Source organism: Centruroides vittatus, unplaced genomic scaffold, assembly GCF_030686945.1.
Source record: "Centruroides vittatus isolate TY-2023 unplaced genomic scaffold, ASM3068694v2 contig_89, whole genome shotgun sequence".
Taxonomy (NCBI): domain Eukaryota; kingdom Metazoa; phylum Arthropoda; class Arachnida; order Scorpiones; family Buthidae; genus Centruroides; species Centruroides vittatus.
In genome coordinates, this window is record NW_027122580.1 from 1,096,627 (window position 1) to 1,124,325 (window position 27,699).

General features: G+C 36.8%; 2 protein-coding genes across 3 annotated transcripts in view; both read left to right on the forward strand.

Annotated features, from left to right (window-relative positions):
- Positions 1–5,263: 5,263 nt before the first annotated feature.
- Positions 5,264–6,429, forward strand: LOC136983863 (inactive hydroxysteroid dehydrogenase-like protein 1). Its single transcript, XM_067280728.1, has one exon. It carries the CDS (start codon positions 5,369–5,371, stop codon positions 6,341–6,343), a length of 975 nt encoding a protein of 324 aa, XP_067136829.1. The 5' UTR covers positions 5,264–5,368; the 3' UTR covers positions 6,344–6,429.
- An 869-nt stretch (positions 6,430–7,298) lies between these two features.
- Positions 7,299–27,699, forward strand: part of slx1 (Nuclease slx1) — a 28,436-nt gene continuing 8,035 nt past the window's right edge. Inside the window, exons 1-2 of one of the 2 annotated variants that reach the window (XM_067280689.1) lie at positions 7,299–7,607; positions 22,740–22,791. In XM_067280689.1, the coding sequence (XP_067136790.1) occupies positions 7,438–7,607; positions 22,740–22,791 (222 nt within the window). In that variant the 5' untranslated portion in view covers positions 7,299–7,437. The remainder of the gene's footprint in view (positions 7,608–22,739; positions 22,792–27,699) is intronic. The other variant, XM_067280688.1, reaches the window with a different exon arrangement.

Consider the following 27,699-nt stretch of genomic DNA (forward strand, 5'->3'; position numbering starts at 1 on the left):
TTAACTTCTAATATTTTATCATCATCCACTAGCCCATCTGGACTTGCAGCTAAGAATGGGTATTTTGGATGAAGAAACATGCCACATTCTTTCACAGGAGTATTTTCAAAAGAAGAATATGCTTCAATTGCTTCTTTTTCATACCTTAAGCCATGAGAAATTGCCTTACTTTTTATTGGCCTACTTGACAGTAACGAGTCACACAATTTTAGTCTGTCTGCTGATTTTAATTTACAAACTTTTCCAAAGTTTGAAGATGTCAAACGCAACAAATGTTCCTTCTTCCAAACTGCACTTTTTCGTTGTAATCGGGTCTCTTTTTCCAAATGTTCTATGTACTCCCTACTTGCTTCAGTTACATGTAAAGCTTTTAAAAACATTTCGGACATTGTGCTTTTGCAATAATCATGATCTGACTCTAAAGCCCTCATGTTTGCTGGTTGCCTTAATTGCAATATCGGTATTGCACAACCACTTTGCATGTTCATTGCCAAATTAATAACAAAGTTTGTATAATCAGAGATTGAACTGCCAGATGGTCTGGGGTCAAATTTCATGTCTTCCAATCGTTTCCTTTTCATTCCTCTCTTCTTAAATAAATGAAATGGAAGCTCACTAGCCTTAACTGGGGAACCTTTATGTTGGCGGGTAGGCTGATGGAATGTTTGCAGAACCTGAGTGCATGTTTTGTGACACTTATAATTGCCTGTTCTTCCTTATTCTTCTATTGCCAATAGTGTTACACATACATGTTTGCAATACGCTTTAGGCCCTTTACCTGCTGTACATTCACATATTGCATTTTCTATATCCCCATCATCTGTAATTACTAAATCTGTATAATATGTGTTCCCCTTGGTTAATTCAGATTTTACATTACCTTTAAAATATGAAAAATTTTTTTCTTTTGTTCCTCTTATTGTTAATAAGAATTCATTAAAATACATCTGCACAGCAGACAGTGGCATTCTTTGATCTGACATCTCCATGTAGGCATCAATTGTATCTATAGTCAAAACTGGTATTTGTAAACTTGGAGAGAGATCCTTATATTCAGATGAATCAGGAAGTTTGAGTTCAGGAGAGCTATCACAGGTTATAGAAAAATTATGAGTTTCCCGATTCCTCTCATGCCAGTAACCTGAAAATTATTGTAAACAAGTTTAATAACTAGTTAAGATATGATCACCAATATTTTATTCAGTTTTTTCTGTCACATTGACAGGAAAGGCAAAAATTATTATTATATATTATATTCTTACCTTAATATATTACATATAATATAAAAATAAACAGTATAAGGTAACTGAACAGTATTGACAAGCACCTAAATATGGCATATATATAGTGTATGCCAAATTTAGTAAAAGAAAATGGGAAAAAATTCACTTGTACAAAAAGTTTATTGGTGAAGAAATTAGTCTTATTGCATTAAATTATTGAAACAAGAAGACTTGTGACCAATAAAAAAGACATTTTGATTATATTTATTTTAAATACTCCAAATATTGTTTTCTCTTGGTAAAAGATTAAGATATATATCTCTTATATTGTCTTAGAACTTCATAGAAAGTAGTTTTGTTTGTGTTGATTGTTGTTCTAAATTACAGTGATAACCTATTGGTACAGTTAACATTTCAGATACTGATATAAATTGGTTATAATATATCAGGCTCGGTACATGACCATATTCCAAAGGAAAAAAAATTTATTTTAATTAAAGTTTTGACCTTATGTATTGGTTAGACAAATGTGAAAGGAATCAATGAGAACTTTACTGATCTTTAAATGTTTTTATCGACGAAAAATGTGCATTTTGTGAAATCTTATCCTTAAAACTTTCATCTACTGGTAAGTTACCTTATCATGTAATAGTTATAAGGACTTGAAATTATAAATGTAATAATTAACGATAAAAATATAGATGTAGATTATTTTAACTTACCTTTCTATTAAATCGGCTTTTCTACCAGCTAACTTGGCATTGTACTTTTTTAATTCTTCCTTTAATTGTACCGTTGTTAACCTTCCTAAAAAATATTTTCGTTCTTCCATTATTATAAAGTAAGCTATCCTTCGAACGGAACAGCTTGTTTACAACCGCATCGATATGCGCGACACCTATGTCACGTGATCACTTTTTTCCCCTATTAGATTTGAACTAGGAAGTTGTAAATTTCATTTAAAAATAAGGCTATCGTAAACATAAATATATTTTATAGCGTAAAACTAATTATTTTAATTTAACTGAAAAATACCCATGTGAAATTTTCCGATGTTTCATAGGTTTTTTCCCGGGTTTGGTTTTCTCTGCCTGTTGCCCTCATGATTAGGCCACACTAGGCTGTCGCGGTAATAGAAAAAAAATTATGTTTAAACATAATTTTTTTTTAGTTTTGTGGGGACCCTGGGCACAGGCCCCAAATGCCCTTATGTAAATCCGGCCCTGACCCGTCCGGATTCGATCCTAAGTCCCCAGAGAGGTAGGCTGCTACCTTAACCGCTCGGCCACCCGGCCTCTTTAAGGTGTTCGTAAGAATCATCTACCAAATACATCTCACCGTAGACGAAGTATAAAGAGAAGTTGCCTGGAGTAGGATATGACAGTATACAGTGTGGAATAACTGGAAAACTACGCATCCTACAAAAAAGTCATTAAATCAAAAATGTTAGCCCCATCTCGTAGTCCCTCGAAGACTATTGGTTTTGTGACAGATGGCGCTACAATCGGTGAAAACGGGCAACTTCATTTTTTATTTCCTATGCTTCTACAACAAAAACAAACTTTTCTCGAAAGATGCATTACCAGAAGTGAACAATTTACCTTTCAATCGATCGAAAATGATTAGCAGCCCGAGATTTAAACTAATAAATTAGTGAGTTTTTACTGTAGTATTAAATCGAAACTGTCAATAGATTTCGGGTAGAGTAGGGTTTTCCGTATAACGGTCTCGTAGATCGAAATTGCCGGTACTTTCAACTCGGACCTGTTTTTCCGTCGAGCCCCCTTTGATAGGTCGGTGATCTTCCTTTTCTATTATATTCCCTGCGAATACAGACGATTAAGATAAACAAATGCTACGGCTCCATCCAAACAACACTGCATCATTACAACAACGCTTTACTGATTCTGTCGGTATGTTCCTGCGTTATGATTGAGACGGGAGGCAGTGGCTTGACAACACCCTCAAAAGCGCCATAAAATGTAATTCTGTAATTATTGTGTGAACGGATTCCCGAGAAACGGTTTGATAACCAAAAATTTACGGCCACAAAAAAATTCGAGACAGTCTTGTATTAAACTCGTTTACTCGGAATCTAGATTGTTTTATTCCTTCGACTTAACGAGATTTTACTGTAATTAAAAACTGATTAATATGCTTTTGAAATATTTTGTTGCTTACAATAGTCCTTAAACGAGAAAAATACTTAGATAAAATGAATATTTTTTCCATATTTTCTACACGGACTGGCAAATACGAGGTTTGTATTCGCTAACGATACGACTGAAGGTGCGGTACGTTCTCGACTGAATCAATTAGCTTACGTAAGACAGAAATCACGTATAATTTACGTCTTACGTAAAATTACCATATCGTATCCGAAAAAGAACGTCCTCTTTTCAGATATCACATAAAAGATGTGCTTCGTATTGACTTCGATTATGAAAGCCAGTACGGTGGACCACCCTTTACCGTATTAATCTGTTCCGAAAGACCAGTGTTATCGAGGAAATATGGCAATGCAACCAAATATTAATGATGAATTAATATATTGTAAATAAATTTCTAAAAAGATCCAGGACGAAATATATTTTTAATCGCATTGTAAAAATACAAATAAAAATATTGACGTCTTCCTCGTCGTCCGTTTCATCGTCACAGGAAACACGATGATCCACATTGGCGAAGTCGAGCTTTTTTGGAAAATATCCGAAATGACGTAACTTTCGCTCGATTTGCATATCTATCGGCGGGGAAGTAGCCTGTAAGGAAAGGCCGACTCCGCCAATGTGGATCATCACGTTTCCTGTGACGACAAGGAAGACATTTGTATAACTCTTAATTAAACATATTGTTTTTCAAATTTTGTTTCAAAAAATCCTAAAGTGGAATATTCGTCACAGAACCGAAACAATATGTTAATTCACGAGACCACAGAGATAATTTGTATTTGCCCATTAATATGTCGCGTTTGGTAAGAGTGACGAGATTGGCTTTTTAATAAAACGCGAATTGTCCGGGAAGACCAACGATATGTCTTTAGTAGGAAAGGAATCACAAACAATATCCTAAATTCATTTGACTTCTATTTTTGACTTTCTCTACCCCAAAGAAACTAACTTGTAAGACGAGTTTTTCCCCCACACATCGTAGGTTTGTCCAGGCTCGCAACGGGACGACCGGGCGGTGAGGAAAGGGTCCCAACATATCCGGGACAGAGCTCGTGAAAAATTTCTGGGATTCCTCGAGCGGCCGGATTTGATACCGGGACCCCCAGAGCAGTAGGCTGACGGTTTGCGCACCTCGGTTATCCGGTCGAATACATCTGGACTAGTAAAACACGATCGAGCAAGATATAACTGTACGAAAGATAACTGAAGAAAAAGTAGGACTGATGACATTAACACGCGGGCAATCTGCAAGGAAATACTGTACTTCCGTAACCTCTCGGGAGTATCTACGGGAAACTGGTCTTTATTCAAGTGTTAGACACGTAAAAACGAAAAATCCACGCATTGTTCTTCATTCTGTTGGCGAGACGCGAATCCACGATCAACTACCAGTGTTCGATGGTTTTATCCACTCGGCCATCGTTGTAAAAATGTCGGTAGGTATAATAGCGCATCGAAAGAAATACACTAACAGAAATAAGATATGGCAGACAAAAGCGGAATAAACGGAGCGGGATGGCCAGACGCGTAGCCTACGGCGAAACCCAGCGAGTTGATACATCCTAATTAGAGGAGCGAAAATATTTCGCCTTCTGACAGGTCAAGATCGGTTCGTTTTCGTCGTAAATATCCGAATCGTCCGACGGAGACCGGAGTGAAACCGGTTACGTAACGATTACGTAGACCGAATTAATTAACGAGAGAGTAAACAGAGAAAGTAACAAGACGGTCGTTACCGTTGACATTTTAATCTCGCCGAATTATCGATCGTACCGACGCATCCAATGCTAACCTTAGTTTCGGGCGTTTTACAAAGTCGGTCTTTCTTCTCTCCCCTCGTCCGGTAGATAATTATTTAATATTCGCCGTCGATTTTAACTCATTTTTCTTCCGTCGTAACCAAAAGATACTTCTCTCGGTTATTCGGCGTTTATCGCCGCCAGGCGTCGCTAGTAAAGGTCAAAGGACTAGGAGATGGCGGCGGTGGATCAGGCCGTGTTGCTGTTCAGGGAGATAAACAGGCGCCTGAAGGTGTACGAAGAGATTCTGGCGGTGGTGGGACTTTTGTACGTCAGCAAGAAGTTGCTGGTCATCTCGTGGAAGGTGTTGAGAGGTTTTCGCGTCTTCGTCTTGTCGCGCGTCGTCCGCAATGACCCGAAGAAGTTTGGTCGATGGGCGGTCGTCACCGGCGCCACCGACGGTATCGGCAAGGCCTACGGCCGCGAGCTAGCCAGTCGGGGACTCAACGTGGTTCTGATCAGCCGCAACCTGGAGAGGCTGAAGAAGACGGCGGAAGAACTGGAGAAGAGCTTCGGCGTCGACACCCTGGTCATCCAGGCGGACTTCTTCGGAGCCGACGTGTACTCGTCCATCCGCGACCGGCTGCGGGGCATCGACGTCGCGGTCCTGGTCAACAACGTCGGCGTCATGTACGACACCCCCGAACGATTGCTGGACGTGCCCGAGAGAAAATTGTGGGAGCTGATCAACATCAACGTGGCGTCGGTGGTGATGATGACCCGCATGGTCCTGCCCCAGATGCTGGACAGGAAAGGCGGTTACATCGTCAACGTCTCTTCCATAGCCTCTTTCTACCCCCTTCCCCTGATGGCCGTCTATTCGGCCTCCAAAGCCTTCGTCGACTGGTTCAGTCGGGCGCTGCACTACGAGTACTCCGGTGACGGGATCGTGGTGCAGAGTCTAATCCCGTCGTACGTCTCCACCAAACTGGTCCAGTTCAGTGCCTACCTGCGCGAGCCCAGCTTTCTGGCCCCGGACGCGGCCACCTTCTGTCGCAGCGCCGTGGCCACCCTGGGAGTGGCCGATCGCACCACCGGCTACTGGTCACACGGCCTCCAGTACGCCGTCTACGAGTGCATTCCCCAGTGGCTGTGGTACTTGAGTTCCTGGTGGCTGCAGAAAGCCCTCTACCGGAAGAAGACGGAGTGAGTCTTCCGCCTCGTGCTTTCTATTTTGTATACCGCGTCGGAACGACGGACGTCCGTCGTTTAATAAAAGTCGATTTTTGCAAGGGTCTCGGCGCTTTCTTGGTCCAAGAAGAAAGAATTCCTCCACCGGAAGTTGCGCGTTCTCGTTAAGCCAGACGGTGCTAAGTTTCCCTCGACGGAGCTTCGCTAGTTAACCGACGCTTTGAAGCCACTTTACTGAAATAAGTTTTCCGTCAGTTCGGTTAGATGAGAAACGAAAAATAAAATGAGAAATTTTTCATCTAAAAGTCTATTGCATCATTCATAAGAAATTTTTCACCTCTACATTCTTTACGCTTCTCTTCCCTCCCTAACGATCGCGTCTATCTAAATCGAAAGATTAGCGAGGTTGAGGACGAAGTTTTAAACGCGAAAACGTGTACGTCGGACGTTCGGCGCCGCTTTCCTGTAAGCCTAGAAGTTTGACAATGGCCTTTGGAATGTCGAGCACGATTACACTGACATTCCAAAGGCCATTGTCAAACTTCTAGGCTTACAGGAAAGCGGCGCCGAACGTCCGACGTACACGTTTTCGCGTTTAAAACTTCGGCCTCAACCTCGCTATTATTGACCTTATTTATCCGACGAATAAATACGGCCGATTTCCGTTTAACTTTCGAGGTATCGCCGTTTCCGTCGAAATTCCGGAAGTTCGAGGCGAGTAGTGCCACAGTCACGTTTTAGTACGATTTCGTCCTTTCCTCGACGCGAAATTCGGAGTATTTATGCGAGGAAAGTCGGAAATGACGTAAATTAATATAACCGGCGATTACATCCGGTTACTCGGGATTTTCCATTCAGATTGCTTTTTTCATTAACAGAGATGGCGATTAATTTTTCTTAATCGTACTTTTTTTAGAATTGCCTCCACCGAGATATCGATTTCATTGGTATTTATCGAAAAATTAAAAAAAAAAAAAAAAACGAGAATGCCGAGTGGCGGCGCTAAGGATGCAGTCTGTCGAAAAGCGTGGAGGTAATTTCGATTAAGGTTAATGATTCTTCTGCTATCGATTACGAAAGAATATTCCGTCGTCCGGACGGTCACCGTTTAGAATGGAAGAAGTGGAGGACTTCCACGGATGTTATTTGTTGCGATCCACCAATCCCAAATACACGGGAAAGACGTATGTTGGATATACGGTGGATCCCGACCGACGCATCCGTCGACACAACGCTGGGTTGAAGTCTGGAGGAGCTTGGAGAACCGACGGCCGAGGACCCTGGTATTATTCTTTTACTTTATTTTGTTTAAGACTGTCAGAGAGAGAGAGAGAGAGAGAGAGAGCAAGGCTGCTGGAGGCAGTTAAATGAGGTACAATTACACGTCTGAATGAGACATCTAAGATTCCTTGACTTTTTGCTCCAATGAACATTATCTACAGCTCTGTTAAGGTCCCAACAATATCATTTACATCTGCAATCTTACTGGAGAGGGCCAACATGGTATGAAACAAGAGACAGATGCTGTGCTCTGACAGATGTAGTTTATAAATTTAAAAATATACAAAATTATCATGGAAAACTCTATTTCGAAAAATACAAAATTACCAGCATTTCCACTTCTGTATTATATTCTGTAGAAGGGTATTTTCACTTCTGTAAAAACATAGTAGTATTACTTATATTTCCTTGTTTTGAGCAGTGCAAGTCTTTGCTTCTTTTTGAATTTTACTTTATTGATTTCTAGAATATAAATTCATTCGTGTTCTAGAAACCAAGAATTTTAGTATAAAAATACCGTTTGCCAAAATGTTGCTTGAAGACATACATAAAGTAGTTTTCTATACTTCTGATAAGTAGCACCGAGTTCAGCGTTAACGTAGATTCTTCTTTTTATTGCAAGTACTTTCGACGAAAAATTACGATCGTCGTCTTCAGGCGAATGTGGAAAGAACAAATTTGAAAGAGGCACGTGCCGAACGTTCCAAACCGATAACGGAAGATTTTCGTTGGCGAATTTTTAAAAAATAATGTATTCTTTTAGCGTTCGGTAACTTCGCCGGTTCGAAGGAGATTTTAAATTGGCACGATTGACGGTGCATGCGCTGAAAAGCACACACGCTACGTGTGCGCTTGTCAGCGTGTTTGAGTGTTTATGCGCTTGTAAAGAGTGACCCAAATTTCGGGCAAGTCCAGGGTGGGGACGTTGCATGCCTCTGCTGTTATTGTGAGGATCGCTTTCCAGATGAATATTATTTTTCTATTGTTGGAGCTTTTTAGGAGTGCTGTTTCTGACCAAAGCGGAGTGTAACCTTGTAGAACTTTTCTGGTCAGCTCTGTTGTTTGTCTTCCTTTATTTATATCATCCTGGTGTTCCGCGATACGGCAGGCGATCATTCTTGCTGTTGCCTCTATATATTTCTCTATTTCTCCTGTTGTTGGATTTTCTAGTGGCACCGCGTAGACCCCCGATTTTTCTAATGCGCTGATTTTGTCTCGGTCGTTGCATATGCTTCTGCGTAGGCTGGGTAGAGGGGTCAAGGGGAGCACGAAGCCGTACCGCCGGAATATACGGCTAATGAGTATGGACTGTGCTCCTAGATATGGTAATGTTGACGGTACTATTGCCTGGGTTTACAGGCGCCAAATTTATGCATGTACTGCGTAGAGTGAACGACTCCATCCACCCGTTCACCACGCTACACAACAAAAAAGAAATGGCAATAGTACCGTCAACATTACCATATCTAGGAGCACAGTCCATACTCATTAGCCGTATATTCCGGCGGTACGGCTTCGTGCTCCCCTTGACCCCTCTACCCAGCCTACGCAGAAGCATATGCAACGACCGAGACAAAATCAGCGCATTAGAAAAATCGGGGGTCTACGCGGTGCCACTAGAAAATCCAACAACAGGAGAAATAGAGAAATATATAGAGGCAACAGCAAGAATGATCGCCTGCCGTATCGCGGAACACCAGGATGATATAAATAAAGGAAGACAAACAACAGAGCTGACCAGAAAAGTTCTACAAGGTTACACTCCGCTTTGGTCAGAAACAGCACTCCTAAAAAGCTCCAACAATAGAAAAATAATATTCATCTGGGAAGCGATCCTCACAATAACAGCAGAGGCATGCAACGTCCCCACCCTGGACTTGCCCGAAATTTGGGTCACTCTTTACAAGCGCATAAACACTCAAACACGCTGACAAGCGCACACGTAGCGTGTGTGCTTTTCAGCGCATGCACCGTCAATCGTGCCAATTTAAAATCTCCTTCGAACCGGCGAAGTTACCGAACGCTAAAAGAATACATTATTTTTTAAAAATTCGCCAACGAAAATCTTCCGTTATCGGTTTGGAACGTTCGGCACGTGCCTCTTTCAAATTTGTTCTTTCCACATTCGCCTGAAGACGACGATCGTAATTTTTCGTCGAAAGTACTTGCAATAAAAAGAAGAATCTACGTTAACGCTGAACTCGGTGCTACTTATCAGAAGTATATGCAACTTTGGCGTGAGTTAACTTTTATTATTTTCTACAAGTAGTTTTCTGTTTGTGAGACAAATTACGGTATTTGCAGAACTGAGGGATGAGGCAGTGGAATGTGGAATTGTCCTTCTGGGAATGGGACGGTGAGCAGCTACGACGAGATGGCCTTTTTCTGAATGATGGAAACCCATTTTTCTTTTCTTCGTGTCTTTTTCCCATTAAAATTATTATCAATGTATATAGACTTTTGAGAAATTTCAATACCGTCATTATTCGGTTGTTTTAAAATGTAACGAGATGATAAATCCATTTGGGAAAGGGGACGAACGTAGTTTCTATTATAGAGTCAAATCTCTTTGGCATTTTTAAGTAAAAAAAAAAGTAGATGTTTTGGGAATAGAATGTGGTTGCTTAGCAATAGGAAACAAACTTTGGGGATACTCATTATAGATTGCTTCCTACTTTAGAGTTTTTCACTAGGTGACACTGCTTGTAGTTCAGTATACGCCTTTTTTTTTTTTTTTTTTTCTTTTGTTTAAGAACTACCACAAATCAATAACTAGTGGCGTTAAACACTGGGCAGCCTGCCGACGGTTCCCTTCTGGGAGGAGTCCGTCGGGAGCACGAATGGTCGAATGCCACCTCATGGAAAACTCTAATATTGCGTAGAATGCATTGTGAAAGGCAAGAAATCGTAAATGTGATAACTTTCTTATTTTTTGTCTCCGGTCCAACGGTAGGGTATTGTTGAACTCGTCTCTGTTTTCTGAGTTCGAATATATACTCGGTCCCAAAATTCCATAGGGAGCAATCAATAGTACACCCCAAACTTGTGTGTATGAGCTTGTCCCATTTGAAAACAAAACACCTTGGTATTTCCAGCAACAAAGTAAATTTAATAAAAACAAAAATAACATAAAAATAGTACAAATTAAACAGTAAATAATAAATTAAACAGTATTTTTATGTTATTTTTGTTTTATTATTTTAAATTTAAATGATGTTATTGCTGGCATTCTATTTTGTTCTAATTCATTTTAGAACATAACATAAAATAGAACATGGAATAGAAGCATTCTATTTTATGTTCCATTTGCAATTTAAAGAGTAACTGAAGAGGACTATTAAAAATAGTCGAAAACGTTTTTATTAAATTTACTTTGTTGCTGGAAATACCAAGGTGTTTTGTTTTCATTTTTTATATTCCAGTAAGTTATTTATTTTATTATTCTTGTCCCATTTGAAATTATACTTCAAACAGCAAAATATTTTTTAACTGTTATGTTGCGCGTTACTGTATAAGTAACTATTGGAGAACAAGGAATTGTAGAAAAAGACTTGATAATACTGTTAATACAATAGGCTTCTAATCTGCCAATTTGTGGAATTTATGTTTGTGTCAGGTTGGAAACAGTGCTTTTAATGGGTGTCTAGCCCATATATTGGGCCCCATTCCCTGTTGTTGGCCTTGCTGCACCCTTGATAGACATGATTAAAAAAAAGGCATTCACAGGACAGAAGAGTCAAAAATGAAAAAATGCTAGTCCATAGCCAGATCTACCACCTGATCTACTTGATCTTGATCTGGAGTGATACCACTTGATCTACCACCAATGATTACACAAAACCATCAATGGTTTTGAAGCCATTGCACAGTTCTAGTAACAGTCTTATTTTTGCTTGTTATTTGTAACAGTTATTTTTAAAAACAATAACAACTTGTTACTGTTATTTTCAAATAACTATTTTGGCCACTATTGTTCTGTAATACAGAATATATATAATATCTATATAAAATATGATGAGGGAAAAAGAAAAAAAAAATATATATATATATACTAGGGTGTCCCTTATTTTTCAAATATTTTTTTTTTCTAACGCATAGGGCCTAGTTTTGTTTATTTTACCCTTAAATACTCCCACAATAAATTTCAGCTCATTTTGATCACTAGAACCCGTGCCGACTCGCATCGAATCATTTCCATGCATATGGTGCTAGAGAAGTGGCACGTATTCGCTTTGTTTGCCATTCTAACACTATTTGTCGGGCTATTAACACGTATTGTATTTTTTCGAAGATGTCAGTGGAATTACGAAGCACTAAACAACATATTTTCTTAGTCGGAGAGATAAACCACCAAATCACGGGTGCAAAATTACGAGTGGATCTTTATCAGGTATGGAGACTTTCCATATGTGATAAATATCCACCAATTTCTTGACACAGTTAGGTATAGATTTTTTAGGTATTCTAGCTTTTTCCCAAAATATGATACACTCGCATATTACAAGATTTACGCTTTCACTCACAGTTAGTTTAACTTCACGAATGTTAAAAAACAAAACTGCGAGTACTTACCGATTTGACGGTAACTTTGCACCCGTGATTTGGTGGTTTATCTCTCTGACTCAGAAAATGTGTTTTTTAGTGCTTCGTAATTCCACTGACATTTTCGAAAAAATACAATACGTGTTAATAGCCCGACAAATAGTGTTAGAATGGCAAACAAAGCGAATACGTGCCACTTCTCTAGCACCATATGTATGGAAATGATTCGATGCGAGTCGGCACGGGTTCTAGTGATCAAAATGAGCTGAAATTTATTGTGGGAGTATTTAAGGGTAAAATAAACAAAACTAAGCCCTATGCTTATTTCGAAAAAAAAATATTCGAAAAATAAGGGACACCCTAATATATATATATATATATATATATATATATATATACACTGTTTAACTTGTCACTACTGGCTAATCCCTACGTGGGGCCCACGCCCCACAAGGGAGCAATTTGATTCTTAAGGGGGGGCAATTCGAAACTCGTCCAGAGTTTAAGTTAACCGCATAGCCGCCGTACGCCATATTTATTGTAAATATTGATTTAAGTTAGTTTTAATTTTCTTTGTTTCCCTTTCCTTCTAGAATTTTCCTTTATAACCCTTTTCCCTTGGGGTGGGATTAACAATTCTGGGAACCACTGAGAACAAAGAGATGAACGAGCCCCTGAAACCGGTGAAAGAGGAGAAAGAACATTCTTTGCCCAGACCTCGAGGTGGGCAGACGTGAGTTGTGGTGTTCCAGGTTGCGTTTGGCAATGACTGGAAAGTGCAAGTGACTGATGAAAGGATTGGGTTTTATCGTGGTTACGATAAAACAGTGTGGCAATTAAGTGCAAGAAAAAACTTCAACGAACACGACAACGAGAGACCTTCCAAAAGAGTTCAACATATATGTTGGGGGGGGGCATAAGAATTTTAGAAAGGCTTAGGTGGGGCATAGCACAAAAAAGGTTGGGAAACACTGGGCTAAATCGACACTTTTTCTGTCCCACACTCGTTTAGATGTCTGATAAGTCGACACCCCTCCTGAAAAAAAATGAGTTCAAGCACACAGCTTAACATCACAACAGAATCCAATTTTACATTTTCTCACCTTTCATTCATGCGTTATTTACAGCAAGTATTTCACATTTCTGTTAGAAATGAGTATCTGAACCCTAACAACGCTTACGCCGAAGGAAAAGTATGAACTTGTATCTGAATTTGAATGTAATAAAACTTTGCAAGCTGAATTTGCAAATCAAGAAAACCTTCCAAGAACAACATTGGTGAGAATCCTGAAGAAAAAAGAGGAAATTAAGAAACTTGGGTCATCATCATTGCTGTCTCGAAAATGCCAGAGAAAGTCGCCGTACAAAGATGTCGAAGATGCTCTGGTACATTGGCTAAAACAAATTTGTTCGTTGAATCTTCCTGTTTCGGAGCCGATACTGAAACAAAAAGTGATGGAAATTGCTGAGGTACTTGGAGTAGAAACCAGATTTAGTGCCAGTGATGGATAGTCAGAGAGATATATTGCATGTACTGTATAAAGCACTACTGTATTTTCCTAATTGTAGTTTTGTGGTTTTTTACCTGTTTTTTAGTTGTCACATTGGATAACTCGACACATTTTCACTTTCCCTTGGGGTGTTGACTTATATGGACTCAACTATATATACATACAAGGTGATTCACTGGTGTTGTTAAGTAAGTAGCTTGGACAAAAGTTGAAGATAGGAAGATGATAATAAAGTTTGTAGAGCAGACAGGGTCAATTATGGTGACCTTAGATGACCTTGAAAATAAGCAGTTTTTGAGATACAATAAAGTAGGGGTTTTTAAATTATAAGGGGTGCATTTGAGCCATTATCTGGATTATATGCATCAAAATAAACATCTTTTGTAATAGGTCACATTCTCTTAAATTAAGAGTTTTCAAAATATCAGCCAGTTTCTTCTAAAAATTGATTTCTCTTTTCCCCGAAAATTTCTATGCCAGGAACTAAGTTTATCAGCTTTTAGAAAAAACTACTGAATGTCACCAGCAAATCACCCTGTATCAGTGGTGTGTAGTGACATTTGATGATAGGGAAGCTGTGCTGCCCCTTGATTGATACCGTCTTTTTCCAAAAATAAGACACTGTCTTACTTTCTTTTTTGGTCCAAAATACGCGCTAGGGCTTATTTTCGGGGAGGGCAAAAATAAAAGTATATTTATATATTTTTATTTAATATTTATTTTACACAGAATACAGAAATTTAAATTTATTCAATTACAGTCATGTCATCTTCTTCTGGAACATCGTCATAAATAAAATTCTGAATTATATTCTGATTTTCTTCCAGATCCATTTCCTGTTGAATTATTGGTCCGAATCTCTCATGTCTTGCGATATAGCTATCGTTAAATGAATACTTCTTGTCTAAGTAGCCTGTTCGTAGTGCATTGGAAACATCACTATCAGTTATTTTGTCCCATGAATTTTTTACCCAATTCACAACTTCTTGTAAGCCTGGTTTTACAAAATTACCTCGATGATTTCTCACCATTCTGTTTTCAATATATTCATTGATTTCCATCCGCAAATGATCCTTGAATGGCTTGTTTATTGCAATGTCAAGTGTCTGGAGGTAACCAGTCATTCCTGCCGGAATCATTATTTGATCAATCTTCCTCTCAGCAAGAAAGTTTTTCATGTCTTTAGCGCGGTGAGTACTGGCTGAATCCCAAACTAGTAAACCTCTATTCTGACCCCTCAACAGTGGCGGCAGCATAAAATCAACCCACTTTCTTATAACTGCTTGGGTGCACCAGGCTTTTTCACTTTCAATGACATAAATTCCTGAAACACGTTGAATCTGGTCTTTTTTACCTTTAGTGATTAAAAATGGCAATACTTTCTTGCCATCTAGACGAATCGCCAAAATACAGGTAACACGTGCACTATCGTAACCGGTAGAAGGAATGTAAATTGACGAAGTCTTGTGGTGAACTGTCGTTTGAGCTCCTTGGCCTAGGAATACCGTGGTCTCATCCATAGCAATCATGTTGGAGAGTTGGTATTTTGAAAAATCGATGCCATCAACAAAAAGCTTAAACGCAAGTGCACGCTTAACAACTTCATTGTCTTCCAGCTTAAACAATGTTGTTGATCTCCTTAGAGACAGTTCATATCGTTTAAGGAAGTTGTCCAACCAGTGTGACGATGCTTTAAATTCTTCTGTGGATATATCAAATTCAATTGCTGTTTCAAGGGCAAATTTTTGAATATCAGCCCTGTGCACAACCAAAGCCATTGCTCTTCTGCCTGGAATCCATTCCCAGATGCAATCTTCCAACAAAGAAAATAACGGCTGCCGACCTGATCCAACTCTGCGTTTTTTCTCATTTCCTTGGTCCACCAGTTGACACAGGTAATCGTAGTCTGCACGCCATTTATGAACCATACGGAGATCCAGCATCTTCTCTTTACATAATGCTACAAGATTTACACCCCTGGAGTCTTCCACAATTCCCTTTTTGTACTTGACGAAATAGCTCTTTCGTTTTGTACTCATTTTAACTGGGGTTAAAAATTATTCACTTTATTTTTAAATAAAATTACGTATGAGGAAATAATCAGACTTACAAGACTGAAATGAATGAACGTTGTATACCTGCACTGTCGCTCAATGTAGACTGCTGCCTTATGTTGTATTTTTAACTCCGGGTGAGGTCGCAAAGGTCAACAACTTATAGAGGTCGCTGCGGGTCACCACGACCCCAAAGAGCAATTATCTCTTAATGCGTTCTGAAAAACTGAGTAACGCCGATATGTTCCGATAATAACAATAAATTTAGAAAGCTACTGTGAGTCACATCGGTAAAACTTAATTATTAACGATTCAGTCGATCAAGAAATAGGGGGTGTGGGTCAGAATGGGTCATGCGACCCCTCCCGGGTTAAGATAAATTCCAAGAATTAATTTGAAACGAACTGTAGAGGTAAACAATTAATTTCTCGGAATATTTTGTTTCAGACATTTCTCTGAAATACGAGTATTAGGAAAGCTAAACATATTATTACTTATACTTAATAAATCAACAGCATTTTTTAACGAATTCTTTTTGTCACATTATTTTAACTAGGGATTATTTACGGGGGATGTCTTATTTTACAAAAAGTTCCGAAAATCACGATAGGGCTTATTTTCGGAGAATGTCTTATTTTTGTAAAAAGACGGTAGATAGACAGATTTAATAGGGGTGAAGACTAGGCCATCACTCAAAGGTATTACCTGGTTTGGAAGAAGGTGGGAGGGTGAGAAATGAGGAACAAGGTTTGGTGGGGAAAGGAGTAGAGGAAAGTGGAAAATGGAAAGTTGTTGTGTCCCACATTGCATTTATTTAAAATTTAAACAGATACATTAAAGACAAATACAAAGTCCATAAATGTACAAGTGGGCACTTAGACAATTAATGAATTGTGGGTACATTTGAAACAGTTAATGGTTAAAATTCAGTAATGAATGTAGGTACATGGGTACAATATGGTACATGGAAAAACTGTTTACAAAGTTTTATTAGTATTACAAAATACTAGGTGGTGCGATAAGGTACCGTTACAATTAATAAAAAGGTTACAAGAGTGCTTACAAATAGAACAAGGATTAATGGTTACAGTAATCGATGCGAGTACAGATGCAAAATGAGTGAAAGTAGATTAATACAAATTAGCAATTATATATGCAACAAATGCACAACAAATGTCAATACAGTTAGAAAAAATGTAAATAACATAGAGTATTGATAAACAATAATATTAAATACAAAAGTTACCTTGTAGAAGGAGCGTTCAAGGCTCCAGTGGTTGACAGAAAGTCGTTCAATTTATTGAAAGTGTCACTAGAACTCGGAAACTCCTTGGAAGTGTTATATTTTGGTGTGTAGCATTCACGAGCTAAACTGCATGAAGTTGGTGCTCTGTAAAGTGGATGCGTGAATGCGTACAATCGGGCTGCTTTACATGATTCAAATATTTTCTCCATGGAAGCTGTCCTGTATTCTACAATACAGCATTCCATTGAAAATATGCATATATGAATTTATATTCGAATACACAATAGCAATCTTATCATTGTTTTTCCCATGTATAGAAATTTGTAATAACATACATAATGCGGTTATAATAAAATATTAATTTTAATTAATTTAAAGTACTACGTTAAAATATGAAAATAATCACACAATATTAAGAATAAATTATAAACAATTATGTAGCCTAATAGATTCTTTTTTAATTTTATCAGTATTAAAATACTATTGGTTCTGTTTTGTGATGATAAATGTGTGCTATAGTACTGTACATTAGTGCAGTGTTTCTATACTATATTCTGTGAAACTAGGCTTCTACAACCTTTAGGAGTTCTGCAGAAATCTGGACAAAGTAATTTAGAATTTAACAACAATTAACAATAATTATATAAAATTATATATTGTACAATTAATTTTAACAACAATATAATTGAGACGGAACATTAGCAAAGTCTCTTTAATGTGCAATTATAGAATTAAGTTAATGAATTAATTGAAAGAATTAATGTAAAGTTAAACTTTTGTAATTTTACATATGAGATGAGGAAATTAAATATAAAATAAAAATTGGGGATCCATGATTCATTTTTGATATATAGTAGGGTTGAAGTGACAACGTCCAAGGTTGCTAATATGAACATATGCAACTTTAAAAAAATTTTTTTATGCCAGTAGTGATGTCATTGCCATAGTAGCAACAACTGGGGCCATATTCTGGTCACCGTCTCTCATCTTTCACAAACCGGTCATTAATTGGCTAATCATTTTGATCAGCCAATCGGCGATTGGCTTGTGAGAGACGAGAGACCAGAGACGGTGACCAGAATACGGCCCCTGATCATCGTAGATGGTCCCCAAAATATTATTGACTTTCTAGTGTTTCAACTCAATTCTTAGATCATGTTTGGACAAAACAAATTGTGCCTAATAATTATTATTTTAATACACATTCAAACATTAATTTACTAATACTTTCATCTAAAACCAAAAATTTTCATAAGGATTTTGTGAAAAAAATATTTTTAAGGTTCTGTGAATTCAAAAAGTAAAAATTTAGTGGAAGATCTGTCCTTTGATATGACAGACAATGGAATTTAGAATAGCAGCTCTACTGCAAATTTAAATTGGGAGTGAAATGAACTTTGGACGTAATAATTCGCCACTTTTTTCAGATTAGCTATGCTATATGGTTATTATTGCAATGCAAAGTGTTTGATCAAAAATTTAATAAATATTTAATGAAAAAAATAAAAGCCAAAAAAGTTATTTATTGGTGAGTTTTACTTAACTTTTCCTAATAAATCAAATTCAGAGCATTAATAACATTCTACTTATTTCAACTGACCATAATTATAATGTTTTCCTGTATTTGAAACTTTCCTCATGCTTCAGCAATTGGGAAGAACAGTTACTAGAAATTGAAAATTACAGATTATATCAAATTTAACATTCAATTAATGACACTGCCATTTGATTCTATGATGCTTGGAATCTGCATTTTATAAGCTGAAACTGATCTCTCTCTCTCTCTGCGTGCCATCAGAAATCCTGACGTCGGCGAGCACCTGGCACAGGTTAATAAGTGGTTAGTTAAGGCGCCAAGGTGCATCCTGGGGAAGTTACAACCAGAGTGGTTCCCCATTGCCTTCTCTGGTGCGTGATGTTACGCGAGGGGAAATGCCTTCCGGGAGGTCTTGTAAGGGAAACTGGCCCCTATTTGTGTGTTACAAACGTGGAGAAAACCCGGAAAACTCCGTGGCCAGCCCGTCCGATTGTGGCGCAAACCCGAACTCTCGGTGTTTAGAAACAAAACTGTTCGGCCACTGGTGGGCACAAAACTGGTCTAAGACAGGCTAAAAATGCTCATATAATTTGGCTATCTCAAAAGTAACCAAATCTTTGAATTCTTATTTTTTACAGTGTGATGCCAAGATGATTATGATAATTCTAAGATTTGTAACTTTAGACAGCTCAGCTTATGTCTGGCCTTCCTCAATTTGTTTGATATGCCTTTTATTATACTGATGAATAAATATGCCTTTGAGACATTTTTAGATTTTACAACCAAACAATTGAGAAGTGATGATTAAATTTTAGAGAGGATTTATCAAACAGCAACATCAGAGCAATCCTATATTTGCCCTGTAATTACATATTGAATAGCTACTTTTGTCCTGTTTCAGTAAATTTTTTTTACTTGTAAGTAAAGATTCCATTTTAATGGTTCTATTCATGAATAAAGAAAAATAAATTTTATTGAAAAATAAGATTAATAAATTCTAAATTGCAAATATTTTATGTATTAGAATTGCATATTGTTTTTTAAATTTTGTAAAAGCAATAAGTGTTTTTTCCCTCAAATTTTGATGAATTTGTAATGTATGTGCATTAGTTAGTATCAACTATTTCCTAAATAAAGTTTGCAATATTGGGTACATTACAGTATGCAGCAGTCTCAGCCATAACTGATGCACTTGTGACTGGTTTAATAAGCTTTTAGTAAAATGTCTGGCACCCAAACAAGATGGTGTAAGCAAATAGTGCAATAGCAGTATTTGCAGACTTACTTTGTCAAAATAACTTTGGGTTAATACAGATGATTATGCATCAGTCACTGCACCAATGAACTCATTGGTGAATATTGGAACACATTTTAGTACATTGAGGTTCACAGATACACACCATTTGATGCATATTGGAATGTGCCCATTGTATATCTAAGTGCTGGTTATCACAATCCTCTGATTCATTAGCTGGAATTTTTGTGTACTTTGTAAATATCCATTTGTCGCTAATCTGGCCGAAGGGGTCTCGAATTACAGAGAATGTATAGGCCTAAAACCTGCCCAAAGACAATAAATGATGTGACCTTTCACCCTTTAGTACTGATTCTTTTTGGAGGCAGGCAAGAAAATAATAGCATGTACAATACTGACATTGCCTATAGACTTAGTTTCCATGAAAATATTAGTCATGTCACACAACCTCTTTCCTTTTCTGTGTACAGTACTGACATGCAGTACTGTACACAGAAAAGGAAAGAGGTTGTGTGACATGACTAATATTTTCATGGAAACTAAGTCTATAGGCAATTACACATATGCTGGATAATTGAGAGGCTAGATTAGCAAGAGTGTATTGTATTACAATTAAAATTGAATTTGTTGGTGGTAAAGGTCTATATATTTGTGAAAGTCTGTTTTTAACATTGCATATGGTTTCTTGAAATTTTTTCTTTATACTGACTGCTTTTTACTTTCAATACTGAATGCATCATGTAAAAGAGATTTATTAATATTAAATATATAGAAATCTCTTGGATACCAAAGTTTCCAATGATTATGATGAAATTTATTATAAACTGTCTGTTAACCACATTTATAATCAAATAAGTAGTTTTAAATAGTTCTAGCTTTGAGTGCATAGAAGTATAAGTGTCACATTTATAACCTTAAATTTTTTTCCATAATTCAAATTTTTAAGTTGAATTAATATTTACAAATTTATTTTTTATTTTTAAGTTTTTTAATCTAATTTGCATATTACTGGATTCTTTATGATAATTTATCTTCAGAAAACTTTTATGAATAGAAACTTATTTTTTATTATTTTATAATTATACAAGAATAAATTACCATATTTTAATATGTATAATCTGTGATAGTCTGTATCCTGCAAAAAGTTGCTAGAACAAAAATAAAACCACATTACATGACCCACACCACTGCATATGAATCAGATATAACATAGATGCTATTTCATAATTGCAATTTAAAATTGACATATAACAAGCACTCCTGTTCAAATTCCTTTTAAACAGAGATAGTTCAGAGGTCATTTGTAAAAATACAGTATCAATAATTGATATAACATTGATGATGGCCAGATGGCCAAGTGATAAAAGGTGGCAGCCTACCATCCTGGGGCCCTGGAATCTGGATAGGTTGAAACACCTTTGGAATTTTTTGGTGTGTGACTGTCTGGATGTGTTGGACCCATCCTTCATACCTGGTTGTTCCAGTGCAGGCTTGACCAAACTCATAATGGGCTTGCTAAAGTCCTCTTGGTGTCCACAAAGTGTAGAGAGTTAAAATATATAGGTTTATATGGATACTAGCAATGAACCCAGCATTGCTTGGACAGACGATTTGGATGTTTTGGTAAATATTGTACATTTGGAAATTAAGTTATTACTATCAAAATCAAAAAATCACATCTAAAAGTACAGTAGAAGCTGTTCTCTACAGGTTAAGCCTTAATCCTCTCCCTCTCCCCATGTGGGGGAATTTCCAAAAATCCCTTCTTAGTGTGCATTTTCGTGATGTATCCTGTGTACCAAATTTCACCTCTAGGTTCAGCGGTTTGCTCTGGGCGATTATCAATCAGTCAGTCAATCGGTCAGGACATGTAATTTTATATATTTAGATAAACGTTAATTGCAATATTAGATAACATTAGCTGATTTCCTGTGGGAATTAGTCTTATTTAGAGTTAAATACAAAATATTTAATGAAATTTTTTAATTGAGCTGATAACTTGTTTTTAGATGCAAATTATCAGAACTGGCTTAATAAAACAAATCATTTTTAATTTCAGCGTAAATAATTTTTAGCATGCTCCACTATAGTGGTGAAGTGCTTATGTTAAGACTTTTATCTGTCTGTCAGATTTCCACGTGCATGTGCAAATGAGAATTGAACATTTTTGTTTACGGTCACTGTAAGCTATAGTAAAAACTACCTAGTTCCTCTGGAATCTTGATTCCAAGAATTCATAAAATTTATTTTAAACAAAATTAATATTTGATTTGCTTTCGTGGAACGTGCTATCAAATAGGCTTGACCAATCTTGTTATTTTATTTTTCAAGTTTATCAAAGAAAAAATTGCTAAAAAATTCATTTTTTTACTTCTGATAAAGATTAAATATCATATTTATTTGATTCTAAGCTGCAATTTTTTAATGTCTCCAAAAAAGGTGTAGCTTACATTTGAAGGTGGCTAAATTTTACCCGAAAAGACAATTTTTTTAACCACTTCTGGGAAAATAAAGAAGGCAAATGCTTCAAAAATTGCAGATTGGGTATCTGTTGCATGGAAAAAGTTTCCAGTGAAATAATAATTCATTCCTTTAAAAAATGAGGCATTACAAAGGCATCAAAGACGACAAGTAAGTTTGGGAAAACAACGATGCCAACACTGATTTCAAAGTTAGCTATGATAGTATGACTGACGAATTATTTTTACAATGTGATAGTGAAAGCAATTAAGATTTACTTTAAATTATGTATTTAATATGTATTTTTTTAATAAATTAATTCTTCACTTCTTGTTACTTCTCATTTTTTGAACTTTGTAAATAAATCTTACTCAATATTTTTTTTTCTAAAGCCTGATGACAAATTGAAGTGCAGCTTAGAATTGAATAATAAATATGGTATTGTGATATTGTGATTCTGACTAAAATAAATTTTAATTTTTTAATATAGATATATTAGTAAATCTAAAAAATATGTTTTTAATTTCAGGGATATGATATTAGTAATTCATGGATTTCCAAACACTGTCTCGGCATTGAGGGTAAATATAATTTTAATACTTATCTTTAGCAAGAAATTAAATCAACTAAGAATTGAAAAAGTCTTTGTTATAAAATGAATCGGTTTTTAACATTGGAAAGTCACGATTTATTTTATAAATATTTATCGTTGAAATCAGAGAAAGTATTTTATTAATCTTGGTTTAATTAGTTTAAGAAAAAGAAAGGAACAATCTGTTAACTGTGATTTATAGCTATTATTTCGTTCATTTTCACTAGTTAAAAAAGTTTCTATAGGTTACTGATGATTGATAACTTTATAGAATTGGTAATTAAAAAATATATTTGTTATGTATTGGATAAATTATAATATGATCATCTGGAATAATAATCTCAAACAAAACTTCTTTAACCGGTAATTGAACTTTAACAAAGTTTCCGAACGTTTTTGGTCTTCACCAAGGCCTGCCTCGGGTGTGTAGCGCTTTGCAGGTATTATATATATATATATATATATTTTTGTTTGTTTGTTTTATTTTATGTTTTTGTTTTTCGTTTGTGTTGTGTTGCATGTATGTTTTTGTACGGGTCCTTTTCGTTTCCTTCCGTGATACCACCAATTACCTGCTGGCTGGGCTTTCGTTGTGGTGATTGGCCCGTCGTGGGGTCACGTGGGGCGGAGTGATGTTGGCTAGCGGGAAGTTATAAAAACATGTGTAACCCATGTATGGAGAGTTGTTTCTTTTTGTCCTTTGACTGCCTTTTGAAGACTTTTGTTGGTTGGCAACCTGAAGACGTGGCGGGCCGTTAGAAGAAGAAAGTGGAGGCGAATCGACAAACGCAGGATAGGTGAATTACGGCGCTGAAAGGGAATCGACTTCCATCAAAGGAGTTACATAAAATGAATAACGGATTACCGTCTAACAACGAGGAGGACTAACTGTAGTATCACCATTGTCAACGATTTTTGTATTACAAGAGAAAGTTTGTATATTTAGATGTAATAATTGTCGGGAAAAATAGGGCCTTGCGTAGAGAGAAGGAAACTTAGGAGGGTGATAATTGGACAGTATTAAGATTGTAACGCAATCGGTTTCCGGGACTGAGTCGTGTATCGATAATTAATTGTGTTTTTCGTCTCCAATAAACCTTTGTTTGTTCAATTACATGCTTCCACCAACTATTCATTTCCACTTTTTTGGGTGTTATTCCCTTTCTTTCAAACCCGCAGACCACGTGCTTGCGGAGTTCACAGGTGTTAAAATAAAGTAAGTTGCAAAACTTGGAATGTTAGAAACAACGATGCTCAACTTTAAACTTTGAATGTATCAAATTCGTGCGGTTGATTGGCTTCGTTTGGATTTCTCGTATATGCACTTCCATGCATGCGCAACTGTTTCACAATCTTTAAAGTTAATAGAGTTTCCTTTCAGGTTGGCTTTATAAATTTTCCAAGCCTCCAGGCAACGAATATGGTCTGTTTGAAAGGCTTACTTAATAAGTCTGGTGTTCTGGAAGTCAGCATGTACTTCAGGGGAGGTGGTGTGCGTGGACAATGCGGTGTTATGCATGTTGTTTGCAAGGTCGTATTGATGTTCGTGAACTCTTTTACATATTGACCGTATGGTAGAGCCCTAAGAGGAGTAGAGTATGCATTCCTTTTATATGGAATAGATCCCTGCACTCCAAATTTCGAACAACACGTTGATGAAAGCACTATTGACGAGCGTAGGACGTTTCTCATCACAAAACTTCGTGCTCTATGGGAGTCGGCAGGGAAACGCGCTACCAAATTTAACGAGAAAAGAAGAGAGTTCTGGGGCTCTGCTTTGATCTATTTTATCTTTTGTGTTGCGTAGCAGCTTGTATATTGTACTGGATCTCCTGTATGCAATTTGCGTACTACTCAGGCATACAATATTTTTGTATATGGAGTTTAAATGTTGATTGAACTGAACTATGGTGCACCTGGAGCCTGTGGTGCATTGTTGGCATCTTTTAGAAGTAGATTGGGTGTTGGTTGTGTTGTGTGCGGGGAGTTGGTTGGCATAGGTGCAGGCTAAACTATGAACCTTGCCTCTTCTGTAGCCATGTTCAACTGCTACATCCTCTATATGCTGTAGCTCTATTGGTGTGAGTGAAGGCCCGTGTAACAAGGGCACGGAATGCGGCAATTTTATACGAAAACGGGTCAGACAAGTTTGCAGGGATGGATAGTGGTATGTGGCCTGGTTTGTAATAAATGCTCATTTCCACCTTGCTCTTATTGAGATGCATGCTGACATGTAAGAAATAAGCATTATCTTTACTAAATTGATCAAGCTTAAGGGTGAGACCATAGAGTTGTTGTTCATGCATGTTAAAAACTCATCGACGTTTGGTTCAGTCTTCTATAGGATAAACAGGTCATCCACATATCTATTGTAAGTGATGATGTTCGCTAAAAACTTAGGTAAGACCTTGTCTTCTAACTGACACACTACTGACTTGCACGGGTCTCCTGACAGGGGGCTGCCTATGGGTACTCACCCATGCCAACCTGTGCCAATGTGGTTGACAGAGACAGTTTATAATAAATTTCATCGTAATCACTGGAAATTTTGGTATCCAAGAGAATTCCATATATTTGATATTAATAAATGTGTTCTACATGATGTGTTCAGTATTGAAGTAAAAAGCAATCAGTATAAAGAAAAATTTTCAAGAAATCATATGCAATGTTAAAAGATATGTGGATGACGTGTGAACTCGTCGACGACAACTATGTAAACAAGTTACAATTTCGAGTCTCGAGATTCACACACACCTCCTTGGCCAGGAAGTGGAAGTTAAACAGGGCAGTGGTTGCCTCTCCTGAAACTCTGAGATTGTTTGCATTTGCCAAAACGTATAAACCGACATCTTCACTCAGACCAGTTCTAGATAATGCCAGATCTCAACTAGGCTTCTCGAGAAAGCTATTCACAACATCACCTCCAATCGATTGAAGGGTTACATGTATAGTATCAATAAATCCACTGATTTGATTGATAGTCACAAAGAAGTTAAGTACTTGGACGTCAAGATTTGTATGGCAAATAAAAATATAACCGCATCTATTTACCACAAACCCACAAATATTCCTCTCTTCATACCTGCTAACTCAGCAGACCCTTGGCCTTTTAAGGTAGCAGCATTCTGGACCCTAGTCTCAAGGGCTTACTCCCATTGCTCAGAAACACTTGACATGTTTCAGTTTGTTTTACCAATATGTACAACGAACTGAAACATGTCAAGTGTATAGCATCTGCACACAGGTACCACCAGTTCTTAATAAACAGGCTCACTGCCAACCAGCTATCTACGATAACTATCACCAACACGAGGGTTAATGACGCAGAGCACAATCAGGTTGTTCTATCTTACAAACTGTCCCTCCAACAAATTTATAATAGAATTGCTAAGGATTTAAAATTGCACTTAACTTATAAGAGAAAACGGAACATTTTTCGGTTCTTATCTAATGCAAACGACGAGTCCGACGACAAGAAAGTGCCAGGTGCGCATCGCATTCCATTGCAAGACGAACGTTTCAATAGACGTATAACATACATCAGATCCACGTACAGATCACTAGAGGTTCTAATATGGGACTACAAACACGACGTGTCCAAGGGGAAGTATAATACTGTACTAGCCCAGTATGCTACCGAACACGGGATTTTTCCTCGTTGGGACAAAGCCACTCTTTTACACGGGGCTTTTGATCGACACGACTTACGTTCGTCGGAGGCTCTCGAAATTTATATAGCGGGCACGAAGGGAGGTTGCATTAACTCTGACTGTATTCCGGTTCCACAATCGTGGATTATTATTTACAATGCCACAAAGCATAACAATAACTTTTGATGTGTAATTAGACATTTAGCTTTAGGCATTATAAAGGAAACAGTTTTCCTTATCGAACATCATTTATATGTTAAAACATCGGGCTAACTTTTACAACACCATAATTTATATTATTAATGAATTTATTTAAAAATAATTTATTTATATGTTGTAATATGTAACGATCTTTGTATCGAACATTGGTTAAATGTTTAAAAAATGTCTAAAACTTTTCAAAAGATAGAACTGTTTTTTCTGTTTTGTGCATTTTTCCCGACGAGGGCCTCCAAAAGACGGCCGAAAACGTTCGAGCATAAAAGTTACTTGTTCATTTACTGCCGGAATTAGCATTTAGGTGTGAATTTGTTTGTTTAGGAAAAATTTCCTAAACAAATTCAACTTTAAGAAAAATGGATATGTGATGATATATAAAATAACAAGTAAAATTATCTAGTTATAGCAAAAACTGTGCAGTAGTTTTTAAAAAAATGTTGCTTAGAATGATCCACAGTAAAATTTTCATATAAGAAAAGTTTTTATAAAATATTACAAATAACAGTTGATGGATGATTTTAGAATGTTAAGAAATGAATATATATGATAGCAATGTTTCAGAAGCAAATATCTATCAAATTCAATTAATAAAAAATGATGATAGGTGGTGCACTCTTTGCTGATGTCAATAGCATATTCAATAGATGTGCTAAACATAAAATTTATGTAAAAACTAAAAGATTTTGTTTTAAATTTATAAAAATTGAAGAAACATTAAATAAATGTCTTCACACTTTGTCCTTGTTAAACATCTTAGAAACAGTTTTACAGCAGAGTTAATCTTTGATTAAAGGCTACTAATTTGCATCAATTTGCAGAATATTAAAAAACTTCCTTTTGGAAATTGCACAATCATAAAAATATACATTAATATTGTTCTAGCTATTTTTATTATCTGAAACAGATGTTTTGCTTACTATTTGCAATGATGCAATATTGTCATTTTATAGAAATGAAAAAGTTTTATTTATTTAGTACTTTAAGGAATACCTTTTTCTCATATTCAGATCCTTTAAATGTAAATGTAA